At 46.3% G+C, this 22347-nt stretch overlaps 2 protein-coding genes across 7 annotated transcripts in view; one reads left to right on the top strand and one right to left on the bottom strand.

Moving 5' to 3' along the window:
• ITSN1 (intersectin 1) overlaps positions 1–2735 on the top strand; it is a 147325-nt gene extending 144590 nt beyond the window's left edge. For all 6 annotated transcript variants that reach the window (XM_075100803.1, XM_075100813.1, XM_075100785.1 and 3 more), the window contains one exon: positions 481–2735. In XM_075100803.1, coding sequence (XP_074956904.1) covers positions 481–629 — 149 coding nt within the window. In that variant the 3' untranslated portion in view covers positions 630–2735. The remainder of the gene's footprint in view (positions 1–480) is intronic.
• An 8118-nt stretch (positions 2736–10853) lies between these two features.
• Positions 10854–14758, bottom strand: ATP5PO (ATP synthase peripheral stalk subunit OSCP). Its single transcript, XM_075100884.1, has 7 exons — positions 14385–14758; positions 14125–14175; positions 13782–13892; positions 13255–13384; positions 13027–13139; positions 11329–11415; positions 10854–11033 (listed from the first exon to the last, which is right to left on the bottom strand). Exons 1-7 carry the CDS (start codon positions 14412–14414, stop codon positions 10920–10922), a joined length of 636 nt encoding a protein of 211 aa, XP_074956985.1. The 5' UTR covers positions 14415–14758; the 3' UTR covers positions 10854–10919.
• Between the last annotated feature and the right edge of the window lie 7589 nt (positions 14759–22347).

Here is a 22347-nt window from a genome sequence, read left to right as displayed (position 1 = left end):
GCACTGAAGAGTGTGTTTTGGAATCATAAGTATTTGGGTAGGACTGTCATTCATGTGGCCAACGCCAGTTGGCCCACTGACCTCGCTGCTAGTGTGATGCACTGCTTGGCTCTGTCATCTCCAGAGGGCTTCGCACTCAGTTTGAACTGTGCAGCAGCCTTTGGCCTTTTTTTCTAACATATCACAAAATAAATAAGCTGCTGAAGCAAGGCAGCCGTGAGTTACATAGCGGATTTTTCTGCTTGTGGGACCATTTACTTTTAATGCTGCTGCTGTCTAATATGGTCTAGCTGAAATCCTCTTCTGTGCAGATTGGCAGCCTTTGCCCTTCTTCCACTGCAAAAATATAGTTGAACTGAAGACTTGTTTTCTCCTTTTGTTGCGTGTAGATGGAAGCTTAGTTCCTTCTGCAAATTAGCATTTTATTGCAATGTAAAACAGTTGCGTCATTTCTGGGCATGCTGTCTTTTTGCATTTCAGACTTTTTGGGCAGAACAGAGATCCGTGTGGCAGACATTAAGAAGGATCAGGGTTCAAAGGGACCAGTTACAAAGTGTCTCCTTCTGCATGAAGTCCCAACAGGAGAGATAGTCGTCCGACTAGACCTGCAATTGTTTGATGAGCCTTAGAAGGAAAGGCACTGGTGTATTATTCTGGTCTGAGTTCACTGCAATAGGTGCCTGCAGAAGCAAAATCCTTATTGGTGTGGTATGAAACTACTGCTTGCCCTTCACACGTAAGAGGGTTATCAAAGCAAACAGGAGCATCTTTGTGCCTTGATAATTCTCACTGAAAAACGAATCCCAGTTTAGTGAGGAGATCTCTCTCGATTCCTCTATGTGGAACTTGAGGTTAGTTTCCTGGGTTTATGAAATAACCTAGTTGTTCGTTGTGCTCCAGCCTGAAAGGCTCGCAAACCACATAGGTTGCTATGCTCGCTCCAGTTACCCTACACTTTAATTTACATGAAGAAGGCAATGTTGGTACGTTTTGGAGGCTTTCTGCAGGGTTTTCCCCCTTAAGGAATTCTGTGCCTGTTGCTCAGCAAAGTAGCGTGTAAATGTAATGTGAATGGAAGGAGCAGTTATGCAGGAAGAAGATCTCTGAAGATCTTCATGGTGGTACTGAAAAGACTTAGAAAATAAATAGTCTATATCTATAAACAGAGAAGATTCTATTAACATACCACTTCATGAATTATGTTGCCCCTGAAAATAAATTATGTACAGGCCTTCTGCACAGAGATGAATTGCACTCCAGAAAGTCTGCCCACTCGGTACTTTTGGAAGTTGTTGTTTTCTATAGGACTGTAGTGTTCGAACAGTAAACAGAGGCTTAAAGATAGAGCCCTGCTGAATGTTGCGCTATACCACTTCGATACTACTGTACTACTGCTGCTTGACTGTGTGACCGCAGATGAACGATCTGTCACCTGCAGCGGGGAAGAAAAAAAAAATCATGGCTGTAGCTCAGGAAGCTAATTTGTACCCCGCAGAGCCCAGTTTGCAAAGCAATCAGTGGTGACCCGTTATTAAATTGTACCGTGCCTAACTGTGTTTAACATCGTGTTACTGAATTCAGGGCAGCAGCGTACTGTAGCCGATGAAGGTGTTTGTGGCGAGCCGGGGTGGTCACCGTTTTGGTGGCAGCAGCGCCGGATGCGACCAGAAACAGAGTGCATGCGGTGGTGCAGAGTGGGTAACCCCAAAGTAAAAGCCTTGTCATCCGGGGGAATGCCAGGGCTTATAGATCCATTTAACTCCACAAATACGCACGTATAGGCCCACATCCAGCAAACTTTCCCTGTTTGGCAAAGCGCCCAGCTTTAAGCGTGCACTTACGTCTTGTTTCCCTTAAGCACATGCGTAAGTGCTTTGCTGAGTCTGGGCCCGAGAGACAATAGGCCCCTAAGAGGAAAATTCCTCTTTGTTCTGCTCGGATTCATTTTGTTCGTGACCTATCATGCATACACTGGTATTTTTGTAAGGACTTTATTTCCGAATGGGAGGTGTCAGCCTGTTTCATTAGCATGTGAACGTTCTTGTGGAGCCTGTTGTTAGGTTTTGGTGTTCCTTGCATGTCCTTTCAGTACTGGTTTCCACCTTTCCTGTATAGGCGGTGTTCTCTAGCACTACAAGTCTTATCGATTTCCATTAGGAAATTAGGATATATTCATAACAGATAGGTAGATGCAGTATGGTAATAAGTGTAAACTGTGCTGGGAATTGTCTGTGTATTATAATTTCCTACAAGACCACTGTAATGTTTCAAGCAATGGGAAAAAAAAAATGTATGTTGGAGGGACGAAAAAGTTTACATTTCATACTTTTCAGAATCGCTTTATTATTTATTTATTGAAGATAGTGTAGAATTTTGTATCAGAAATTACAGACATACTTATGTATTTTTTGAAACAAAACAGAGATACACACTTTAGTTAGAAACTTTCAACTGACCACATTTTAGAGGGAGTGTAACTTCCTAGGCATGCATTTGTTTACCACTAACTGGCTGAAAACACAATTAAGAGAACGTTGAGTTTCTATTTTTCAATGTTGTTAAGAAAATTGTTTCAATTAAAATATGTAAATAGTACTAAACCCATGCTTTCCTAATTCCATATCAATACATTTTATTAAATATAATGTATATGAAAATACACATTGTTGTGGTAGGATAAAAAAAGTGATAAAATCTATTAATGGAGTAACATTAAATGTCATTGTCTAACCTTTTATTGCTGTCCTAATTTTACTCAGTAGCTGTAAATATGGTGAACATTCATTTCAGCGCTTAAAAAGTAGCATCACTTTTTTATGGTGTCATTTCACCAGCATGAATTACAGTAACAACTAAATAGACAAACAGGACAAAAAAAGACCGTGGGTGTAACGCAGAAATCCTGGCCAGCTTTTTCAAGGGAGCCTCAAGGAGCTGCACCTTCCCCTGAGGCTCAAGGGGTGTGGGAAGCGGGGGACCCGTAGCTGCAGGGGCTCCTCTCAGATTGCCACCCTTGTCATGGGCATGTACGACGGCACCATTTTGGGGAACCGTAAGAGAGCTACTGAGCACCGTCCCAACCACCATCACTTGTGATTTCCCACTTACCCTCGATGCACAGCAATGTTTAACTCCATTAATGTCAACAGGAGTTATGCAAACATAATGACGATGAAAGGCTGGGGTTTGGCTCTCAGATACCTAATGAATCCCTTGTAATCAGTCTAATCCTAAGGAGGAAGCTTGTCCTAATCCCTGTGCATCCAGGACAGAACATACACCCTTAGAGCCAGCTGGCTGTGCATCGGGACATCGCTGCTTTCTCACTTGCTTGCCCTCAGTGCTCTGTAGTGCCGAGGCCTGTGCTATTTGCATTTGAGGCATGACTGGCACCGCTGGCTTCCCAAACGACTGCTTTCACCAGCGTTAGCCAAAGGTTCTTAGAAACCCATTGACTCCTGCCTGGTTTTCCCCGATCAGGAATGCCACAGCCTTGCATGTCGCTTTGCATTAACTCCATGGCTGCATGGGCTATGGGTTTCTGCTTTTCTACCTACTGTAGCTGCATAGACCTCCTGCTCATCCAGGACTTCACGCTGTAAAAGCTACGGGCTTTTACTGAAGAAGGAGACTCAATAGCTGTAGTCCTACTAGTACTTTCATAGAGAAAACTGCAAGCTCTCGTAGGCTTGTTTCAATACCACCTGTGTTTGGAAGAGTTTGGGGAAGAGGGAGGCACGCAGCAGCAGCAATACCTAGGAAATTATGTGTCTCTTCGTGTATTTAGAAAGCCAGCTGTCATTACCACGACATATGGAGGCCGAGCCATCCTCTTACGAGTGCCACGAGCTGGCTGTCAGGCCAAATGCTGCTAGTCTACGCTACCAGTATTCAGTACCTGTATTTATGTAGACCCTATTTTTCGGACACTGGTTATTGGTCTCTGAATATCTTTGCAAAACAGCATACCTTAGCTCACAGGTCCCGTTCCAGCCTCATCGAGATGGGTGTAAACTTTTCCTAATGTTACGCAAAACAACCACAACAAAATCAAAGCCCAGATAATACCTGATCGTGTTTTGGATTGAAAGAGCAAATCCATGCAGATAAAACGTGGAGATTGTAAACCTGTATATTGTGGAGTTATGGGACAGGCTGTCAGCATTTGCTTTGGTAAAATTAATCCTGGTAGAGAGAAGGAGTACAAGGTCTCTCTGTTACTCATCCTTAACATGAGGCAGTGGTGAGATTGAACCGGTACCTGGGCCATGGGGACTGGCTCTCAAGATGGGGTTTCATTTCTACCTTTTAGCAGCCTCTACTTTATGGGAGCCATTTGTTTAGAAGGAATTTGTCAAACTCCTTGGCTGGCAATCAAGCCTTTCTAAAAATAGTACTGTGACTTTTTAATGCATCCACTGCCTTTATTGAAACAGTGGTCTTGCATTGGATGAACTGGGAGTAAAAAAAAACCCCTAAGAGAAGGAGCAAAATCTGCAGCACTGAGAAAACATGCAATGGAAAGAGTTGCACAGCTGGATTGCTTTCTGAGCTGTAATTCAGGGAATTGTGTTCTTCTCTTGTACATTTATTTTAACAAGGGGAGTGGTATTTCTTCCTAGTGCTTTCTTGGCTTTGAGTCTTGTAGTAGAACTGAGTTAATGGGTCAGAAACTGGAAGGGAACAATGCCGCTTTTAGAAGTTATTATTAACATGACTTGAAAAATTGGGGTACCTGGGGATGGACAGAATGTCAACATTGTTGTGGCTGCAGACAGGACAGGATACCTCAGAGAAAGGAAAGAATCTTTTTGTCTTTTTTCTTTTTTTTTTTTTTTTGGGGGGGGGGGGTGTTAGTTTAAAATCAGATCCACAGATTCACAGCAGAACGTCAATTAACCCAGACCCCAAGCATCCATAACAATAGTAATAATAATAACAGTGATTCATTACACACCATGTGTTTGTCCCCAGACTGGGAGAACCACAGTGGATTCAGTGCAGCTCTGTATTTATGCAGGACTTTGCATGCACTTTTTTTATAGAAGTGGAGCTTTTCAGCTTTTTTTAGCAGCCCTTATACTCACCTTTCCAGGAATTACCTTCTGAGCTATTCCTCTGAGGTGCTTAGGCACTGTGCTGTTTCAAGATGCTTTCACGAGGACTTCGTGGGCTTATAAACATTGCTGTCAGGCTCTTTGCTTTCCTGGTGCCATCCAGGCAGCTCTCACGACCATCCAGGAGGCACAGAGGTACATGCCCTTTCTATACAGGGAATCGGCTGCACCAGCATCAATGTGCTGGTTTTCTGTTTCTCAAAGGACTTGTTTCCCTGGGCTGTAGCTGCATGAGGCATTTGCCAGTAATGCCATTACACACCAGCAAGGGTGGCTGGCCTTTCACCCATATCCCTCCCCATTTGGGACCTTTCCATCATTGCTCTGACTGCAGTAAGAATCAGCCTGGTCTTGCTGATCTGCCTTGAGAGTGTGTTCTCCCTGTGGACAGGAGTCGAGATGCCGCTCAGAGAAACCACCTGAGCTCATTTTCTTCTGCACTTGGTCAGATGTAGCTGGAAGTCATTATGTCCGGGGCAGGTTTAGCTCTCCCCTTTCCGAGGTCCACGCCATCCTTCCCAGCAGTGCCAGGCTGGGAGCTGCCCCTGCCCACACTGCAAGCCTGCAGCCTCCGGTTCATTGCCGTTAGGGTTGAGGCTCACATCTGAGATCTCCCAAGTCCCCTCCTGGCTGCGATTCTTTTCCCCACCTGCTAAGCCCGTTGGTTCCCTGCAAGCCAAACACCGGCTGCCTTGCATGAATGAACGCAGTGGGTGACTGGAAAAGACATCTCACTGCCTTGCACCATTGTGGATGTTCTTCTGTGTGCATCTTGTGAGTAAACTGGTGCTTCTGTCCTGTAATTAAGTCCTTTGGAAAGCATCCCTCTTCCCTTCCCTTTAACCCTCCCGCTGATGCTCAGCCCTGTGAAACAGCGCTGTTTTAGGGATTCCTTTCCAGGCTTCTCCCTGACAGCTCATCTGGCAGCTGACATCTCTGCTGCAGCCCTCCAGCCGCTGGCTCAACACAGTGCTTCAGCACTTTAAGTCCTGCCCCAATTCAGCGCAAAGGCATAAGTAAAGCCAGCTGGGTGCCTACATGCTTTGCTGGGGGCGCGTGGAGGAATTCAAAAGGCTTCGACAATGTAAAGCCTACATTACAAGCTTGGTTTTAAACTCTGTAAGGATTGAGAGATTGCAACAGAACACCAAACAAATAGTCAAGATTGAGATAAAATACCAAAGTAGTTTATAGTCTTTGCAGCTGGATCTGTTTTCTTCCTTCTCTTCCTGAAAGTGGCTTTAGCAACTAAACAGAATTGTATTTACCGGGCAAATCATAATTTATATACTTAGAACTTGCAACACATTTAGAAGCACTGTAAATGAAAAAAAATACTAGGCCGACCTGGCCTCAGAAATACCAAGTACCGTACCAAGTTCAGTGCTGGCAGAGAGCCAGCCTGGAGAGCCCTGAGAGGTTGCACACAGCCAGAGGGTTGACTTGGGCACCTTGAAAGTCAGAGCATGTTGCTGAGCTGACACTAAGCCAAATGACTGATAAATTACAGAACTTTTTTCTAGATGCACTTAATTATGATATATTTTCTCAACATGAGTTTTTATGAGGGAACTTTTTAAATGTTCATTTTAAAATTTTTTTACCCTTTAAAAATAAATCTTTTTTGTTACACGCAAGTAGGGTTGGGGGGGGGAACCATTGTGGATAATGCAGTTTTTGTAATATTATTAAATACATTTTCAAGACTGAGATGTGACAAGTCCAGGCTTTTACAAAACAGTGGTGTCTACTTTCATACTGCCACTGTGGTAGTTCAGTTTGTTCAACTCTAGCAGTCAAAAACCCTTGAAACACAGAAAAGCTGGGAATCGGGTTAGATCACCTTTGCTTTGAGGGGTTTGCTCTGTACATACGTTCCACACGTATCCTGGCGGTTAGCCCAAACACTCTTGTCCTACGTGCATATGAATGTATCTATAGTTAAATACCTGCTTTTATATATGTATGTGTGATTATTTGTATATATAATATAAAAACACAGCTATGTTGTCATTGTCCAATACTGAGCAAATCTAACAGAAAAGCATTTATAGGCACCCAGTTTTATTTGTTCATTTAAATATTTTAAAATAAGGACAGTCCTTGGGAAATTATTTTTCTGTACATAGGAGGATATATTTAGGACCTAATGTAAAAGAATAAAGAACTGCAGTAAGAACATGTTAAACTAGTCTAGTCACTTGATATAGTTGTCAAAGCTCTGTAGCGACCATAGGTTAATTCCTTGTGCTGCTTGTAAAGCTGCAGAAGTGTCGCTAACCCTGGATTTAGCAGTCAGTTCTGGGATCTCAGTGTGTCATGCAAGCGAAGGGAGCTGGTGCTTCGTCCAAGCCCCCTCGTCAAACCCCCCAGGCATCAGCTCCTGCCCACCGCAGTGCGCGCAGGTGAAGGCTGGGATGCAGGAACATAGCGGGGAAAAGGGAAGAAATAGGGGGCAGAGCTAAAAAAGAACTTGGTGAGCAGCAGGATCTCTGTGTCATGCACCCCCACCAAACCGTGGGTGGGTGTCCATCGGGTGATGGATTGGAAGGGAAATCCATGGTGGCTGCTCCATGGTATGACCCCTTCTTGCCAGGAAGAAGAGGGAAGGTTGGGTGCAGAGGACCCTAGCACTGGTCTGGGTGTTCGGCCAACGCGCTGCCTCTGCTCTCCCTCTCGCCACGTCCCACCACGTCTTTCAGGCTCTCCGAGGTTTGCACCACCACGCTCGCCCCGGTATGGGCTGCTTTTGGGGTGACTGGGCAGCACCACCTGAAAGGTCCTGCTGGTGTGGAGGGGCCTGCGCTGCCCCTCCTGCATCCCACCGAGGCAAGGCCCATCACGAGCCACCGCAGATGGCGCATGCTCCCCCCCCACAGCGAGGCCAGACAACCCCACTCCCCTGGGGAAAAGGCAAAGCCACCCACTGCGGGGCAGGGTTTCCCCGGGGAGGCTTCAGCTTTGCTCACAGCCTGTGCAGAATTACCCTATTCCAGCCCTCAAGTTGCTGAAAAGGAATTTTGATTCTGACAGCCTTTGCAGCCAGTGTAATGGGCACTTTCCGCTTCCTGCTGGGGAAAAGAAAAACAAACCAAGACAGCTGTAGTATTTTTTCCAATGTTAATACTTAGAATTGGGGAATCCTCCTCCCTGCTGGTGGTGGTGTTACTTTTTAGTGCACTTTTTGCTGCCAAACAATTGGTATAAATTAGTTTTCTTTTTTTTTTCTTTTCCTTAAAAAAGTAATTATTGTACTATCTGTAGTATTCACATGATCCTAAAAATTACAATGGCATTTATAAAGTAACTGTTATGTGTATATCTTAAGTTCTGGCCGAATAAGAAAAAAAGTTTTGGTTTTTTTTTTCCAGAGGAAATTGAATTAATTGGTATTATTCATTTACATCATGTCTAACTGTTCTACAGGAAAACATTCATACTGTGAAATTGGTTTCTTTTGGTTTTTTTAAAGCATTCATAATAGGTACAATGAATAATAACAAATCAGACACCACTGTTTCTCGTAAGACAATTTCAACTGTACTTTGGTTGCTGTGAATGTGTCGTTTCCTCAGCCGCTCTCCGTTAAATAATTATCTTTACAGACACAGTCCGAATAAAGCAAAAGTCCTTAAAATGTGTTTACCTGTTTGAGGAATTGTGCCGCTTCCCGAGCTGCACTCACTGAGGTGGGAACTGCTGATAAGGTTTTAGGCTGTGCGATTTGTTCGGCACAGATGAGACTGTAGTTGCGCAAGTGAAATTATGCAAGAATAAATCCAGGTTTTTTAAAAGTTTACCTGCGTACTGTTACATTCTTGAGAAGCGCTGAAGAAGCAATGCCGTGTCCGACACATTAAATAAATCTTCAGGTGAGTATTTTTGACGAAAGTCCTACACAGGTATAAGTGAAGTGATAGACCCAGCGGCAGGGGAATTACCACCATTTAATGCCTGACACACGGCACTTTTCACCTCTGTAACCCCTTGTTGGCATTTTTTTCAGATCTGAAAATTGAGAGTTGACCAAATCTGTAGTAAGAAGGCAAAAAAATCAATTATCAAAAAACAATAATTGAAAAACCACCCGTCCAAAAAAACAACCACAGGCACTTGCTTCCTAGGCCAGGTGCCATTACTCTGTGTGCCTTACGACACGGGGCAGGCCTTGCTCTGTGGCCAGACACTCGCAGCTTGCCAGTGACCGCCTGCGGCCTGGCTGCCCGAGAATATGGAAACTCCCACTCTGGTCTCTCCCCTAGTTTTTGTTAATAATTACAGAACGAGCCCAGCTGCCCTGAGGGCAATACCCTCGGTGTCCTGTTGAGCAGTGGGTCTGTTTATCTCGCTTGGCACCCACTAACACCCGCACCTCGAGGTCTTTCACAGCTGTTTGGGGCTGTAGCTGAAGCACCCTGCTGTGATGGTCTGCAAATCGCAGCCGCTGTAGCGATAGGTGAGATGGGACTCGTCAGGACACCAGGCCATGTGAATCCGGCTGAGCAGGGCCGGCGTCTCCCCTGCACAGTGCTGAGCTCTGGAAAGCCGCGTGGCTGCTGTTACAGTTCCAGGAGCTGAGCCAGGAGCAGAAAGTGGGGTGTCAGGAGGCCCCTTTGCACCACTCGCTGCCCCACTGCCCCTCCCCCAGGGCTGCAGGCCTCTGGCAGCCCCTCTGCCCTGCCTCTGACTGAGCCTAGCCTCCTGGGGGCGCCCCCAAGCGCTGCCTGCCCTCATCACCCACCCCAGAAGCTTAAGCCCTCCCTTCTCTTCCCCAGCATGAGCCCTCCCTGCTGCTCCCACCACCTCCAGAACGACCCCTTCATTCTGCTTCTGGGCTTCCTTGGCCGATTCCACCCACCACTCCCCTGCCCCCAGGAGGGCTGGCAAGAAGCCAGGCACAGCCTCTTCCTCTCCTGCAACCCCTCCAGGCAGGGCATACAGCCAGCAGCCTTGGGGGGGAAACGTACTTCCAGCATGGAGTACTTAACTCAGACATCAGTTCTTGACCAAAAGCCAACAGGGACAAACGGGCACTTCACGCTCCTTCACAAGCCTGTTGAAGAGTATCTAAATGTAAAACAGAGGCACAGCACTTCAAGACAGAGAACAGTTATAAATTTGTGCCCAGATGTTAACGGGGAAGCACATGCAGCTAGCCACAACACTGCCATAGCACTCCTTAGCTGTGAACCCGTCCCATCCCAAATACTTTTGTGCAGAGTTTTAAGTTAGAGACACCCTAGCCCTCTAACTAGCAAGCTTTCGGAGGGTAATTTTAGTTTAAGGCATATACAAACTCTCTCCAGCGCTACAGACATGGAAGTAAACTGGGCCTGATACAGCCATTGCTGGAGGGAACGTGCCGATGACGCACCATTTCAACAGCCACTGTCGCTCTCGCAGGAGAATCTACCAGTTGCGCTTCCAACGTTTGCACCTTCCACATGCTGAAACGGCCCGAGCGGCAGCAGGGCTATCGCGCCGCCATCGCACCGCCGGCCCGACAACAGCCCTAGCAAAAAGCTGCCAGAACCCCAGCAGCAGTGGCCCGTTTAACAGCTCCTAGAGCATTACTCTCCACTTCCTCCAGAGCAATGTTCCCCTGCGGTCAGGGTGAGATACATTTTCAAGCTGTGTCAATAAATGTTCAGCAAGGGCTAAGTGAAAGTCACTGCAGCATCACCACCTCTCTCCCTCAGTGCTGTGTCTCTGAATCAAAATACTTCACACCGTCTATTCCAGAAGAAATTATTTTATTGTTTCCATCTGACAGGTTTCATAGTGAATGACAAGGACGGCTTGCTAGACAGTCTCTCTCATGATTTTGGTGAGTTTCTGGATCTTTGACTTTGTTGACATGTCCACATACTTCTCCCCGATATTGACAATCATGCCACCAAGGATTGACGGATCAGTCTAAAGAAGAAATATTGAACAGAAATCCTATTAGCAAGAACCTGTTAGCCTAGTACCCAATTTTTACACCAGTAAAAAAGCTTTTAAAAGAGCCTTTTTTTAAGATAACTTTGCAGTCACTGTATTCCCAAGTTAAGATTTTGGTAATTAAAGCATCATTGGATCTACAAGAAAGCACAGAACCATGCAATATAGCAACTCCATTCAGTAAAATTATTTTTTAAAGATCAGAGAGGCAAAATCCCAGCTTAACATGAACTTGATGAAATTTATTTACAAATCAAAAAATCCAGACCTTGGTCTCCAGCTTTAAGACCTCTCCCTTAGCCAAGAATCCATTCAGAGCACTTTTCAGCTCAGTAAGGCTGGCGTCATCCAAGGGCTGAAAAATACAAGCCGAAGACAAAGAAAAGGAAGGACTTGAAATCATTCAAGCAATATAACAAGAACCCAAGTTTTCTATTCAGACTTTTCTGAAGACAAACGCTTCCACCAGGACGGCAGATTAAGCAGCCTTCCTGAGCGGGAATAACAAAAAAACAGCACAGAAACAGCAGTCGTTTTGTGCGCTCCTCATTTCATGAAACACTGTGTTATTTGTGCACGCATTCCCAGCAAAAGTTCCATGCTGACATCTTCAGGTGGCAAGCGTCAGGAATCCGTACTTGCCAAAGCAAGCACTTGATGGAAACCTTGAGATCTGCCTCGCAGCAGCAGGTGTTCAGGCTGCACAAGGAAAGATTAATTTTGCTGCTTCTAACAATTAAGACCGTCAGCTTGAGAAGCACAGTTTCATACGCAGCACTGGGCAGTGACGGAGGACACTGGTGGCGAGCCCCCAGCCCTGCTGCAGGCTTGCAGAATGCTCCTGGCTAAGTCCGCCTCTCTTCATCACCGCAGAAGAACCCTGCACCCCTGTGGGAGAGACACTGTGAATTTGTCCTTGCTATCCCTACGAGTCACTCGGATACCACTGAGATAGAAACAAACAGGACTTCAATGAGAAGCAGTGGTTCTGCACTACTGGCAATTTAAATCATTCCTATTTAATAGCCAACAGTTTGAGAGCCAAAAGAAATTAACAACAACCGCACATAGGGGGGGAAAAAAAGCAGCAGGAAAGTAACTGTACCTATGAAATATTTAGGAAAATCTGTGGGTAGGTTTGTCCACGCTTGTGTGCCCACATGTCCCTGAAGGCTACCAACTAGACTGCCGATCTGCACTCATGGCCTACAGGGAGCCAGTCAACATGAAGTGGATCACTCTCTCCATTCTAGGTAGGTAGTTCACTGCAGCCCCACCCAAGGGCTACAGATTTACATTACGTACCTAGCTGACCAGCCTCCTGCTGGAACAGAGCTGGGCACAGATCCATGAATGAAGAAATTACTGAAGTGCCAGAACCACTGTGCCTCCAGCCTGACATTTACAGCTCATGGAGACATCACCTTCCCTCTCACCTTCCTGAGCACCAGCCAGGCTTGCCTGTCTGCTACTTTTGCAGAAGTCTTCCTACAGTTTCAGAGTCAGCTGCTTGTCCTTATTACTTCGGGTGGTGAATTAGGTAGTGGCTCCCTGTGAAGCACAGCACCAAGCACCACAGGCATTCTCTGTCCTATCAGGGATCTGCCTTGCTCTAGCTAATACCTTGTCTTAGTTCCGACCTGATCCGTACAATCCTAATGACAGAAAAAGAGCAGGGGCAGTCGCATCTGCAGAGCAGACTGACTTTTATCAGCCACTGGTTTCACATGTAGGAAGGAAAGATGTTACATGTTAAACTGAAATGGGAGGAACAAGTGTAATCTTTGATGAATAATTGTTGGATATCAAAAATCTATTTGCAGAAAACTTTCATCTTGGTAGAGGCGAGATATTTCCTCACTACTCAGGTAGCAAGTACTTACACTACAGAGAGCAAAATTAAGCTAAAGAAGTTTGCCGTTTATACCGCTACCTGTTAGGCTTGATCTAGAGGTTCTTAACTCACCTGTGCAGTGGTGACTGTGCACAGCACTTCTCCTCGGTATGCACTCATGATCTTCCCAAATGCAGAAACAATGTCTGGAGTGTAACGCAACCGACCGTTTTCAGCAAGCAAATCTAGAAGAGGTAGATGTTTTGAAGAGGTTTAAAGCACCCACTAGAAGCAGATTTGTTTAGCTACCAGTAAAAATAAGTAGCCCTGGATGTCCTTCAGAAGTCAAATGTTACTCACTCATCAGGTTGACAGTAATAGGGGACATCTTCTCTTTAGCTAATGCATCATTCACAGCTTTTTGTTTAACTGCGCTCTTGGTATGCGGGTTCATAACAACACTGGATAGCTTGGGGTCCTTCAAAAGAGTCTAAGAGGATATGCAAACAACATGATAAAGACCAGGAGTTTTCCAGGCATCACAAGGGCTACCTGGACTACCCAAAGCAGGCAACATAGTCATTCACTGAGCAAAAATAACGGGGTCAGAAGGAGATGGGGAGTGAAATGGTAGCTCCAGGTCTAGCTCATTTACAGTATGTTTCTTGTAGAGCTGATGCTCCTCTTGCCTCACCTATCGCTTCCAAGTAGGTTAACACTGGGGGCGCAGGGCAGACAGCAGGCACACCAGGCCAGCCGTGAGTGGGCGTCCCGCAGTGTGGGAAAGCTGTGCCCACCTCCCTCCTAACAAGCAGCCGTAGGGGAACCCCACCACCACCAGCCCCCTTTGCGAGCTCAAGCTGAACGCGGGCTGGCGAATATCTTACCGACACTCGGCTCAACTCCTTCTCTACCTGGTCCAGCTTCTTTTGCTTGGTGGCGGCGGAGTACAGGGCGGTGGCGTAGCGACCCTCCAGCCCGTACACCTGTATGGGGGGCTGGGGGCGACAGAGTGGGCAGGTGCTGCGGGCGGCCCCGACCCGGGGAGCCGGCGGCTGCCCGCCCCGGCGGCGACACCCCCACAGCCCGCCCCGGCGGCGACAACCCTACACACCCCCCGGGGCAGCGACACCCCCGCACCCCTCCCCGGGGCAGCGACACCGCTACACAACCCCGCCCAGGCGGCCCAACCGGTGGCACCCCCACGCACCCCCACCCCGCTCCCCTCACCTTGACCAGCTTGGAGACCGGCCTCGCCGCCGACGTGCTCAGCTGCCGCACCTACGGGGCGCAGAATAGCCGGCGTCGGCAGAATGCCTGGTGCCTCAGGGTCCGGGGGGTGGGGGGTGGGGGGCGACGCGACAGGGGAGGGAAGAAGTTTCGAGACCCCGAGTGAGCGTAAGAGGTGGGTGAGTGCACACGCGTGACATGCCGTTTCCTTCCCGCCCCCCAGTACCCCGAAGGGCCGCCGCTCCCCCCGCAGACTTCACCTTGAGGGAAAGGCCCGCAACCGCCGCCATCTTCCCGGCCGCCGCTGGAGGTCACGGCGGAGCCCGCTCCCTAGGGCGACGCGAGGCGCGGCGCAGGCGCAGCAGCCGCCGCCGTCACCGCCCTTTCCTGCCGCGGGGCGCGCCGGGAACAGTAGTTCGCCAGGGCGACGCGCCTTCCCGCCGCTGGGAGCTGTAGTTCATCAGGGTGGCTCCCGCCTCCCCTCACACCCGCCCTCCCGAGGGGTGCGGGCTGCAGCGCAGCGGTGCTCCTGCCGTGCGAAGCTGGCGCTTGGCACACGGGGGAAGGAAATGCGGGTTGGGTGCCGTGCCTGCAGCGTCCCTGCCCCGCACGGGCTGGAGCTCGTGCGACGCCCGCCTTCACCCCTCCCCCCGCTGCCCCTTGTTACACTGTGGTGCTGAAGGTGGCTTTCCTCGGGCGGAGTCTGGCGGTGCGGGTGTGTGGAGGGGAGCAGGGTGACCAGGGCAATGGCTGACCTTGGGTGCCTCACCCCGCCTGTGGCTGTCCTGCACACGCGGCGTTACACCCGGCCTCTCGGCGGGCCCTGCATGTGTTGGTGGCTTTGCAGGCAGAGAGGCCAGAGCGGTCTGGGCGACAGGGGCTGCTTGGGGGCCCTGAAATGGCTGTAACAGGGTGCAGTGACCCACCACCCTTTCTCGCGTTCCTGGGAGGGCCCTGTAACTCACACACCCCCACTCATCCCTCCATTCAGATGCGCCAGGAGAGCAAGCGTCGCACAAGTTCTTCAACAGAGACGATGTCAGCTGTGCTTTCCTCACAGCCATTTCTGCTGCCCTCCAACACAGTGAAACTCCCTCTGAAACGCATTGAGCTATGTCCTGCCCTCGGATAAACTAGATCCAAACATCTCCTGGGGCAAAGACACAACCTTCCAGGGAAAGCACAGGGCGAGCGGCTCTGACTTTGCCAGCCTCTCTGCATGACCTTGAGCAACTCGCTCGGGTCCTGCCTACTAATGAACCAGCTTGAACGGTTAAACTCTTCTCTCCCTCATTCTTCCATCTTTTCCGTAAGAGAAGGTAAAACGCTTGCCGGCGTCGCGGCGCTGCTACCAAATTTCAGTAATTATTTTGTGCGGTGCCAGTAGCTCAGCTGGGCGGTGCTATTGAAATAGAAAGCATGGCCGTAAGGAAGAGCATGCTGCGCGAGGTCTGCAGGGCAGGCTTTAAACACTAGATGTTGCTGTTGCTACAAATGGAGAGCGAAGTGATCGCTTCAGGTACGTCAAAACCAGGATTGGAATAACGCTCTTCAGGAAATACAGTCTGAATAAAAGATCTGGTCTACCATCCTGCCTGAAATAAGACAATATCACCAACAGGCTTTATTCTGGATGTCAGAATTTAGTTCCCTGGCTGTATTTGCTGTGGTGGCATTCAAAGGCACAAGTTAGTCCATGACAGGTCCATGACACAATGCTATGCTTCTAGGTAGTTTTAATAACTACAGTGCTAAGAAAAGCATATCTAAAATGCAGAAAAATATTTTTTTTTCTTTAGCAAAAATAATTTTTTTTCTGATAGTATGCATGGTCTGAAGTTTTGGAATGGTGCAGAAGATTAATTTATTTGAAGTGAGGTCCCATATCCTAAATTTTATTACTGTAATTCTGAAACATTCTGTGATCTTGTAGCATTTTAACACACAGAAAATCTGGCTTATTGAGGCCAGTCAAATCACTGAGAGCTGAGGGTACTTTAATGAATCAGAGATTGGGTCAATTCCTGATAGTGCCTTCAAAAATTAGAATCAGAGCACCTCTCACAGGTTAATTTTAGACAAGTAAAATCCCACAGGTGATAAACAGTTTGTACCTTTATACCTTATACTGGAAGGAATATTTAAATCCTGATAAAATCTGTTCTTGTATTTGGATATCTGTTATAATAATGGCTTCCTTCATCATCATTATAAGTGAGTTTTTAGGGTTTGTTTTTTTTTTTTCCTCCTACAAAGCTATTAAACTCCCCATGCTGCCAGCCCCTCATCATTTGACATTTACCTCTGTCCCTGGTTTCAATCTGGCCACTCAGTGGCCAACATTTACAAGCTCTTCCATGAGAAACATCTGGAAGAACATTCACTTGTGGGTCTGCCACTTTGGTGCTTGTAGCATTGCAACCTTAAAGTACTCATTCTTAGTAAATATGGTGATATTATAAATGTCACATTTTTCTCCTGTTAGACAGTCAAAAACTGAAATAATGCAAAATATATTTTGTTTTCATTTTAATTGAGAAATCTTGGAAAGAATTGGTCTGAATTTAGATACATTTAGACACAGCCTTGTACTTATATTGAAAACACATGGACTTCACACAGGCGTAACAGCCAGAGTTCACTGTAATCAGGACTTTTATGTCTCTGGAAAGAATGTGATTGTTCTTCAACTGTGGTAGTGGTGGGGATGTGTTTCAATGAGGGCCCAGCTGTGTGAGGTGTCATAAAACTTGTAGCAAGTCTTAGATCATTCCACATAAAGCTTGCAGCATGCAGAGGTAAAAAGGAGATGAGGTTTGTAACAACGCATCTGGGGCCCTCACGTTGATGAGAGCATATCAGGTCAGTGCCACAAAACATCCAAACTTACCTTCCACCAGACTACAGCCAGCTCCTTTACAAAAAACAAACCCCACCACTTGTAAAAACCTCTAGTAATTATACTAGTGGCCTAACATTTCTGAGCAATGCTGAAACACTGAATACTTTTCTTCCTCACCTTGCAACTCACCTGAAACATGAGCTTTCGGTCTGTTTTGAATACTGTTCTGCACCTGCTAGTCGGTAATTGCACCTGGCTTTTTCCCTTTGGCTGAGCCTGGGATTCCCAGACTCTGCATGGGAGAGTCCCAGAGGAGCCAAGGTGTAGCTGCAAATAAGTTCCCGTCCTCTGTAAAAAGTTTGTTATTTACAACAAGTGGAGTTTTCCTCTCATGGTGCTTGAGTTCAGCTCAGAGAATGTGGCACAGAAAATCTACGACCCAACTCACCCCCCTGTTGCTACTGTGTTTTTGTTCCTGCAGCTGCTGAAGGAAGGTTTTTGTTTGTTTTGGTTTGGTTTTTTTCCCCTCTCTCTCTCTCTCTCCCAGGGGCTGCCCTTTATCTTCCGCAGAAACCGTTGGTACACTCACTGAATCTAATTCACTTGGTTGTTTTCCATACCTCTGCTCCATAAGCAGTTCTGCTTGGGCAGGTAAGTTCAAGTGCTCTGTCATGCCAACTCCCTGGAGACCAAGCCTTTACAGACAGGGTGACCCAACCACTAAAATCTTGCTGCCTAGGGAAGACCTGACTCATTTTCCCATTAAGAAAAGAGTTTTTCATGCAGTGGCAGGGGACAGAAAACATTTCTTTTTTTCTCCAAACTGGAAAGGATGATTGTAAAACCACAAAAATGGTTAGGGGAATTCAGAATAGGAGCAGGAGCAATACTGATCGAGTTAGGTGACTGAACTCACTGACCTTAGCATCAGAACACTCTGCTGAAAGCTCTTCATAGGGATATTTACAAAACGAAGCACCTACGCCTACATTTTCCTGCTGTCCAAGGGAGGTTTCAATCTAGCATTTTTTTTTTACGATAAAATGATCAGTTGTCATGATTTGATTGTGCATGTGATACTTCTGGGGTGCTCATGGTGTTCTGGTTTATTTTCCATGTTACCATAGTAATCTGTTGTAAAAGAGGAAGGAAACCACATCTAGGTGCTTGTAGCTTCCTTGGGAAAATGTCTACACTTTTTAAGTGTAGACTTAAAAAAAATCAACACTCGTTTAAGATACCCCAGAAAGCCTGAAAAATTAATTTAAGGGTGAGCTATGATATGATTTTTATAGGTTGGTAAAGTAAGGACAGATCTGCAAGGCTTTATACTAGAAAAGATGATGTGGGCTCAGTTGGACATTTGACTCTTTTAGAGGTTGTCCATGAAATATCAATGGTAAAATGGACTGGTTTGGAAAAATATGTGAATAATAGATGTGCTTTGGTGTAGGTAATACTAATAGCTGAGCTTTACCATTTCACACATAGGTACAGGAGCAGTTAGCACATTGCACTAAGACTCGGGAGATTTGGGATCTATTTTCAGCATTGCGTTAGGCCTGCTGATTGGCTCCTAATTATTCTGCGCCTCAGTTCCCCCATCTGTAAAAAAGCAAGAATGAGACCAACATCTTTTATAAACAGCTTTAAATTCTGTTGATGAAACACACTTTATAAATAGCAATGATACCTTCTCACACACGCAGCTGTTAAAAAAAAATTGTAATTTCACAAATGTCAGTTAAATTACGGTAATGTGCAAGTGGCTATGCAGAAAATAAAGAAGAGGAGGACCATCATGCCTGCTCCACCACTGCCGTGGAAAATGAGATGTTAACCTAGACTCACCTCTGGAGTCAGGATGGCAACGTACGCAGTGAATTAGAGGTGTTGGTCTATATTCTTGAGGTCTGTCACAGAAATGCCCACCAAACTGGCAGAATCAGCAGAGATCATTGGCTGAACAGGTCTAGAACATGAACCACTCTCTCTGCCAAGACTGAAAGTGCACTTTCAAGTGCGAGACTTCTCTTCCTTCAGTTTCAACTTGGGCCAGATACTGGCCTGACTCATAGCAGGGACGATCTCTGAAACACTCAAGTCAGAGGTATTTCTGCAGAGCTGAGACCCCAGCCTGCCATCCGCTCACCACACGTCGATCTCCCTATCTGCCTTGAATGGAAATTAGCTGTCTTGTGTATGGATGCAAGGATCTTGCCCAATGTGCATATTGCAGCATTTTGTGTTAGACAGATGCCTCAGCAGATTCTGATTACATATTGGGGCTACAGCTTACTCATTACCACAAGGGGGAAGCCAATACTAATAATATAACTTTATTCGTGTATTAACTATGGTTATTGTAGCAAGGTTTTTATCCATTTCAAGGCTGTTGCGTGTCTCCTTCTCTTTCCTTGTAGCAAACATGCATTTGATCATATGTCAGAAACTAAAGAACATTATTCCACATTCCATTTGCTCAATGTCCTGTGAAATGAATTTCATGGATTTGCCTGTCTCGTTTGAATGGCAAATACATAAACCTGAACCAGAAAGTTGGGACGAAACTAACCTGGTTCTTTTCTTTACAAATTTAAACAGTTCACATGCAAGTAAGGGGAATTTTGGTGGGCATGGCACTCCGTAAAATAAAGCTGGTGTTTTCCCTCCTTTGGCTGAGCATAAGAAATTAAAGGGTACTCTGGGAGTCATAGACATAACTATTTGTGGTAGCTCTTACCCCATAGTAATGAGAAATTAATTCAGCAAGTCCTCTGACTCTTGGCCTTTCACCTGTTTTGCAGTGTATGTGAGCACCTTCTTCATGGATTCATTTATTATGGCAAACCTGATCTCATTTAGTCTGCTGCAGATCAGAGTAACTCTGCTGATTTCAGGAACTTCCTTGAATCACTTGTCTTGCGGTGCGGTATCTGTGAAAGTCACCCTTGTTCAGATCACATGTTGCAGGCTTAAACCTGATAGGTCAAGATTTGTCATTACATTTCATTTTGCAGCCAGACATTATAATATGCATGTGGCCTTTTGAAAAAGGTCTTCGTAAAGTGGTAAGAGCAGAGCTTTTGTGAACAAGAATTTTAAAAATTGTCTGGGTGTAACACAGAAACCGAATTTATTTGGTTGATGTTTCCCTGGTCTGTCTTCTAGATTGCTGCAAGATATAAATATGTGAGAGTTGCTGTTCAGGAGATTTCTGTAGAGCATTGCTGACATATGACACTGTGTAGAGATTGTAATTCTTGGTGTTTGGAAGTCAAAATTTTTGAGGAACAGCAGAAATGTGAAGTCAGAAGCAATGCAGAAAAACATGTATGTTGAGGCTTCCTATGAAGAGCCCTAGGGTGTTCCCTGCAAGTGCAGGAGACGGAATCAGGGCAAGGTTGTGAAAGTCACAGACATAGATTGCAGTCCCCAAAGGACATTTGCATAACTAGCTTCCTTGTTAAAAATTTTTTGAAATACTTTAGGAGCATTTTGGGTATTTTGTTCTCCACACCACTGCCCCGCTTTTACAGCAGCCATACCTTAAAATGATTTCCTAAAGATGCTGTTGGTCTTAGAGAAATTGCCAAGCTTGAAACGGGAAACGTAGCCGGAAATCTTACTGTCATCCAAGTGGGGAGACACCTTTCCTAGACCCTCACAGTACATTGTTGGTCAGGTATTCCCACTCTACTTTCTTCTTTCCCTCCCATGCTGTTTTAGGCCCCAGTCCCGTGTGGATATATGCATGCGTTTAACTCTAAGTACATGAGCAGTCACACTGCCTCCAGTGAGAATATTCACATGACTAAAATCATGCACTTGCATAGGGTTTTCCTGAATGAAGGGCATAGAAGGAAACAGCCAGGTTAAAAATAATGGGTTGGTTTTATCCCTGATGTCATGCCTTTGACACTAGTGGAATTATACAGGGCTGAAAAGGATCCAATACACCCAAAGAACTATCTCCAGCGCCATCACCTGCCAGTTTCCATATCTGTGTTTATGGTGTAGTCAAAGTCAATCCTCCTTTCCCTGTGCTTGGGTGGCTGAGGCTGGGGGAATTCAGATTGCTTTGTACCAGCAGGAGCTGCTCTCCTTCTGGACATTATCTTCCCAGGTCCCAGGTGTGTCTGCCCTGCAGAGCTGTTACACCCATGGAGCTTTACCAGAGCCGCGTGTCCCCGTTGCCCAGCACTGCCACAGGGGGTGGCCAACAACAGAGCAGGTCTTGCCTGTCATGCCACTTATCTGCTACCAGCTGATGCTGAGCCGTTTCGTGGCCTTAGCAGGAGCTGCTGTTCTTGGGGCAAGAGCCCCTCTTGTCTTGGTTGATGTCTCGGCTGCTTTTCTTTGTCTCCTGCACCAGTGCTGCTTTGTTCTGTGTGGATATTAAATGCTCTGGATGAGTGCTCACACTTGAAAACAGCTGGTATGTAAATATATAAAAAAAAAAAGAAAAAAAAAGTTTTTAGGCTTAGAAGAAACCCCTCCTAAAAATTCTAAAAATTTTCTCCCTCCTTTCTGTGACCGTCCTGCCCTGTGACCATGTGGTGTTTGGGAGTCCCCAGCCCATGCCACTGTGAAGCTCTGACCTGGGACCTGTGTGAGGCTGAACTCACACCAGCAGCTAGGCTTCTGTGCATCCCGTCTGTGGTTCCCTCCAGATCACCAAAAGCACGTGCCATACCTGCCTGCTCACCCAAATGCTCACTAACATGGGATAGACCTCGCAATGTCCAAAGTTAGGGAGTCAGGAGAGAGAGGAGAAAAACCCCACCCCAAAACACAACGCTGAATAAACAACCTCTAGCATCCAGGGCTCATGACTGCTTTTGACAAAGATCTATCTTTAGTTATAATAGTGAGTCACATCATTGTGATCTGACTTTACGGTTAGTTAGAGGTATGAGCCAGGCCATGGGATTGAGAGCGAGAGCATCATGGGATGTAGCTGTAAAATTCCACTACTCGCTACTCTCCAAATCAGGTTTGAAGAGCGTTAAGAAACAGGAAGCGTGGGGGGTGGGGGGGAGGTATTTTTTTCAGCGGAAAATTATTGTGCCGCACGGTACTTCGTGATGTAGTTCATCAGTGCAAGGAGAATAATAGGGGAGACGTATTAGCAATTGGAGATGGCTGTAATAGTCTTGAGCAAAGCACACCTCTCTCCGCATAGCTCTGTGTGCAAAGTGTCACGTCTAACCCACCCCACCAGCCACTACAAGCTAATGCAGGATTTTCTTGGATGGTGCTGTGTTGCTTAGCAACATTGCTAGGCAGCATGCTATACATTACGCACGGCACCGGCTACTACGGTGTAGCAGGGCTGCTTCCAGTTATTTTTCTCTGCTATAAAATATTAATTTTCTGCT

This window comes from Phalacrocorax aristotelis, chromosome 1 (assembly GCF_949628215.1).
Source record: "Phalacrocorax aristotelis chromosome 1, bGulAri2.1, whole genome shotgun sequence".
Lineage (NCBI taxonomy): Eukaryota > Metazoa > Chordata > Aves > Suliformes > Phalacrocoracidae > Phalacrocorax > Phalacrocorax aristotelis.
This window is presented reverse-complemented; position numbering and strand designations above follow the sequence as displayed.

Bases quoted from the DNA above. Each gene is read 5' to 3' on its own strand.
- ATP5PO (XM_075100884.1), bottom strand. From the start codon at position 14,414: ATGGCGGCGGTTGCGGGCCTTTCCCTCAAG. The intron at 14,176-14,384 runs GTGAAGTCTGCG...TGCGCCCCGTAG, and splicing joins TTGCGGGCCTTTCCCTCAAG to GTGCGGCAGCTGAGCACGTC. The intron at 11,416-13,026 runs GTGAGTTAAGAA...TGTATTTTTCAG, and splicing joins GCACAGTCACCACTGCACAG to CCCTTGGATGACGCCAGCCT.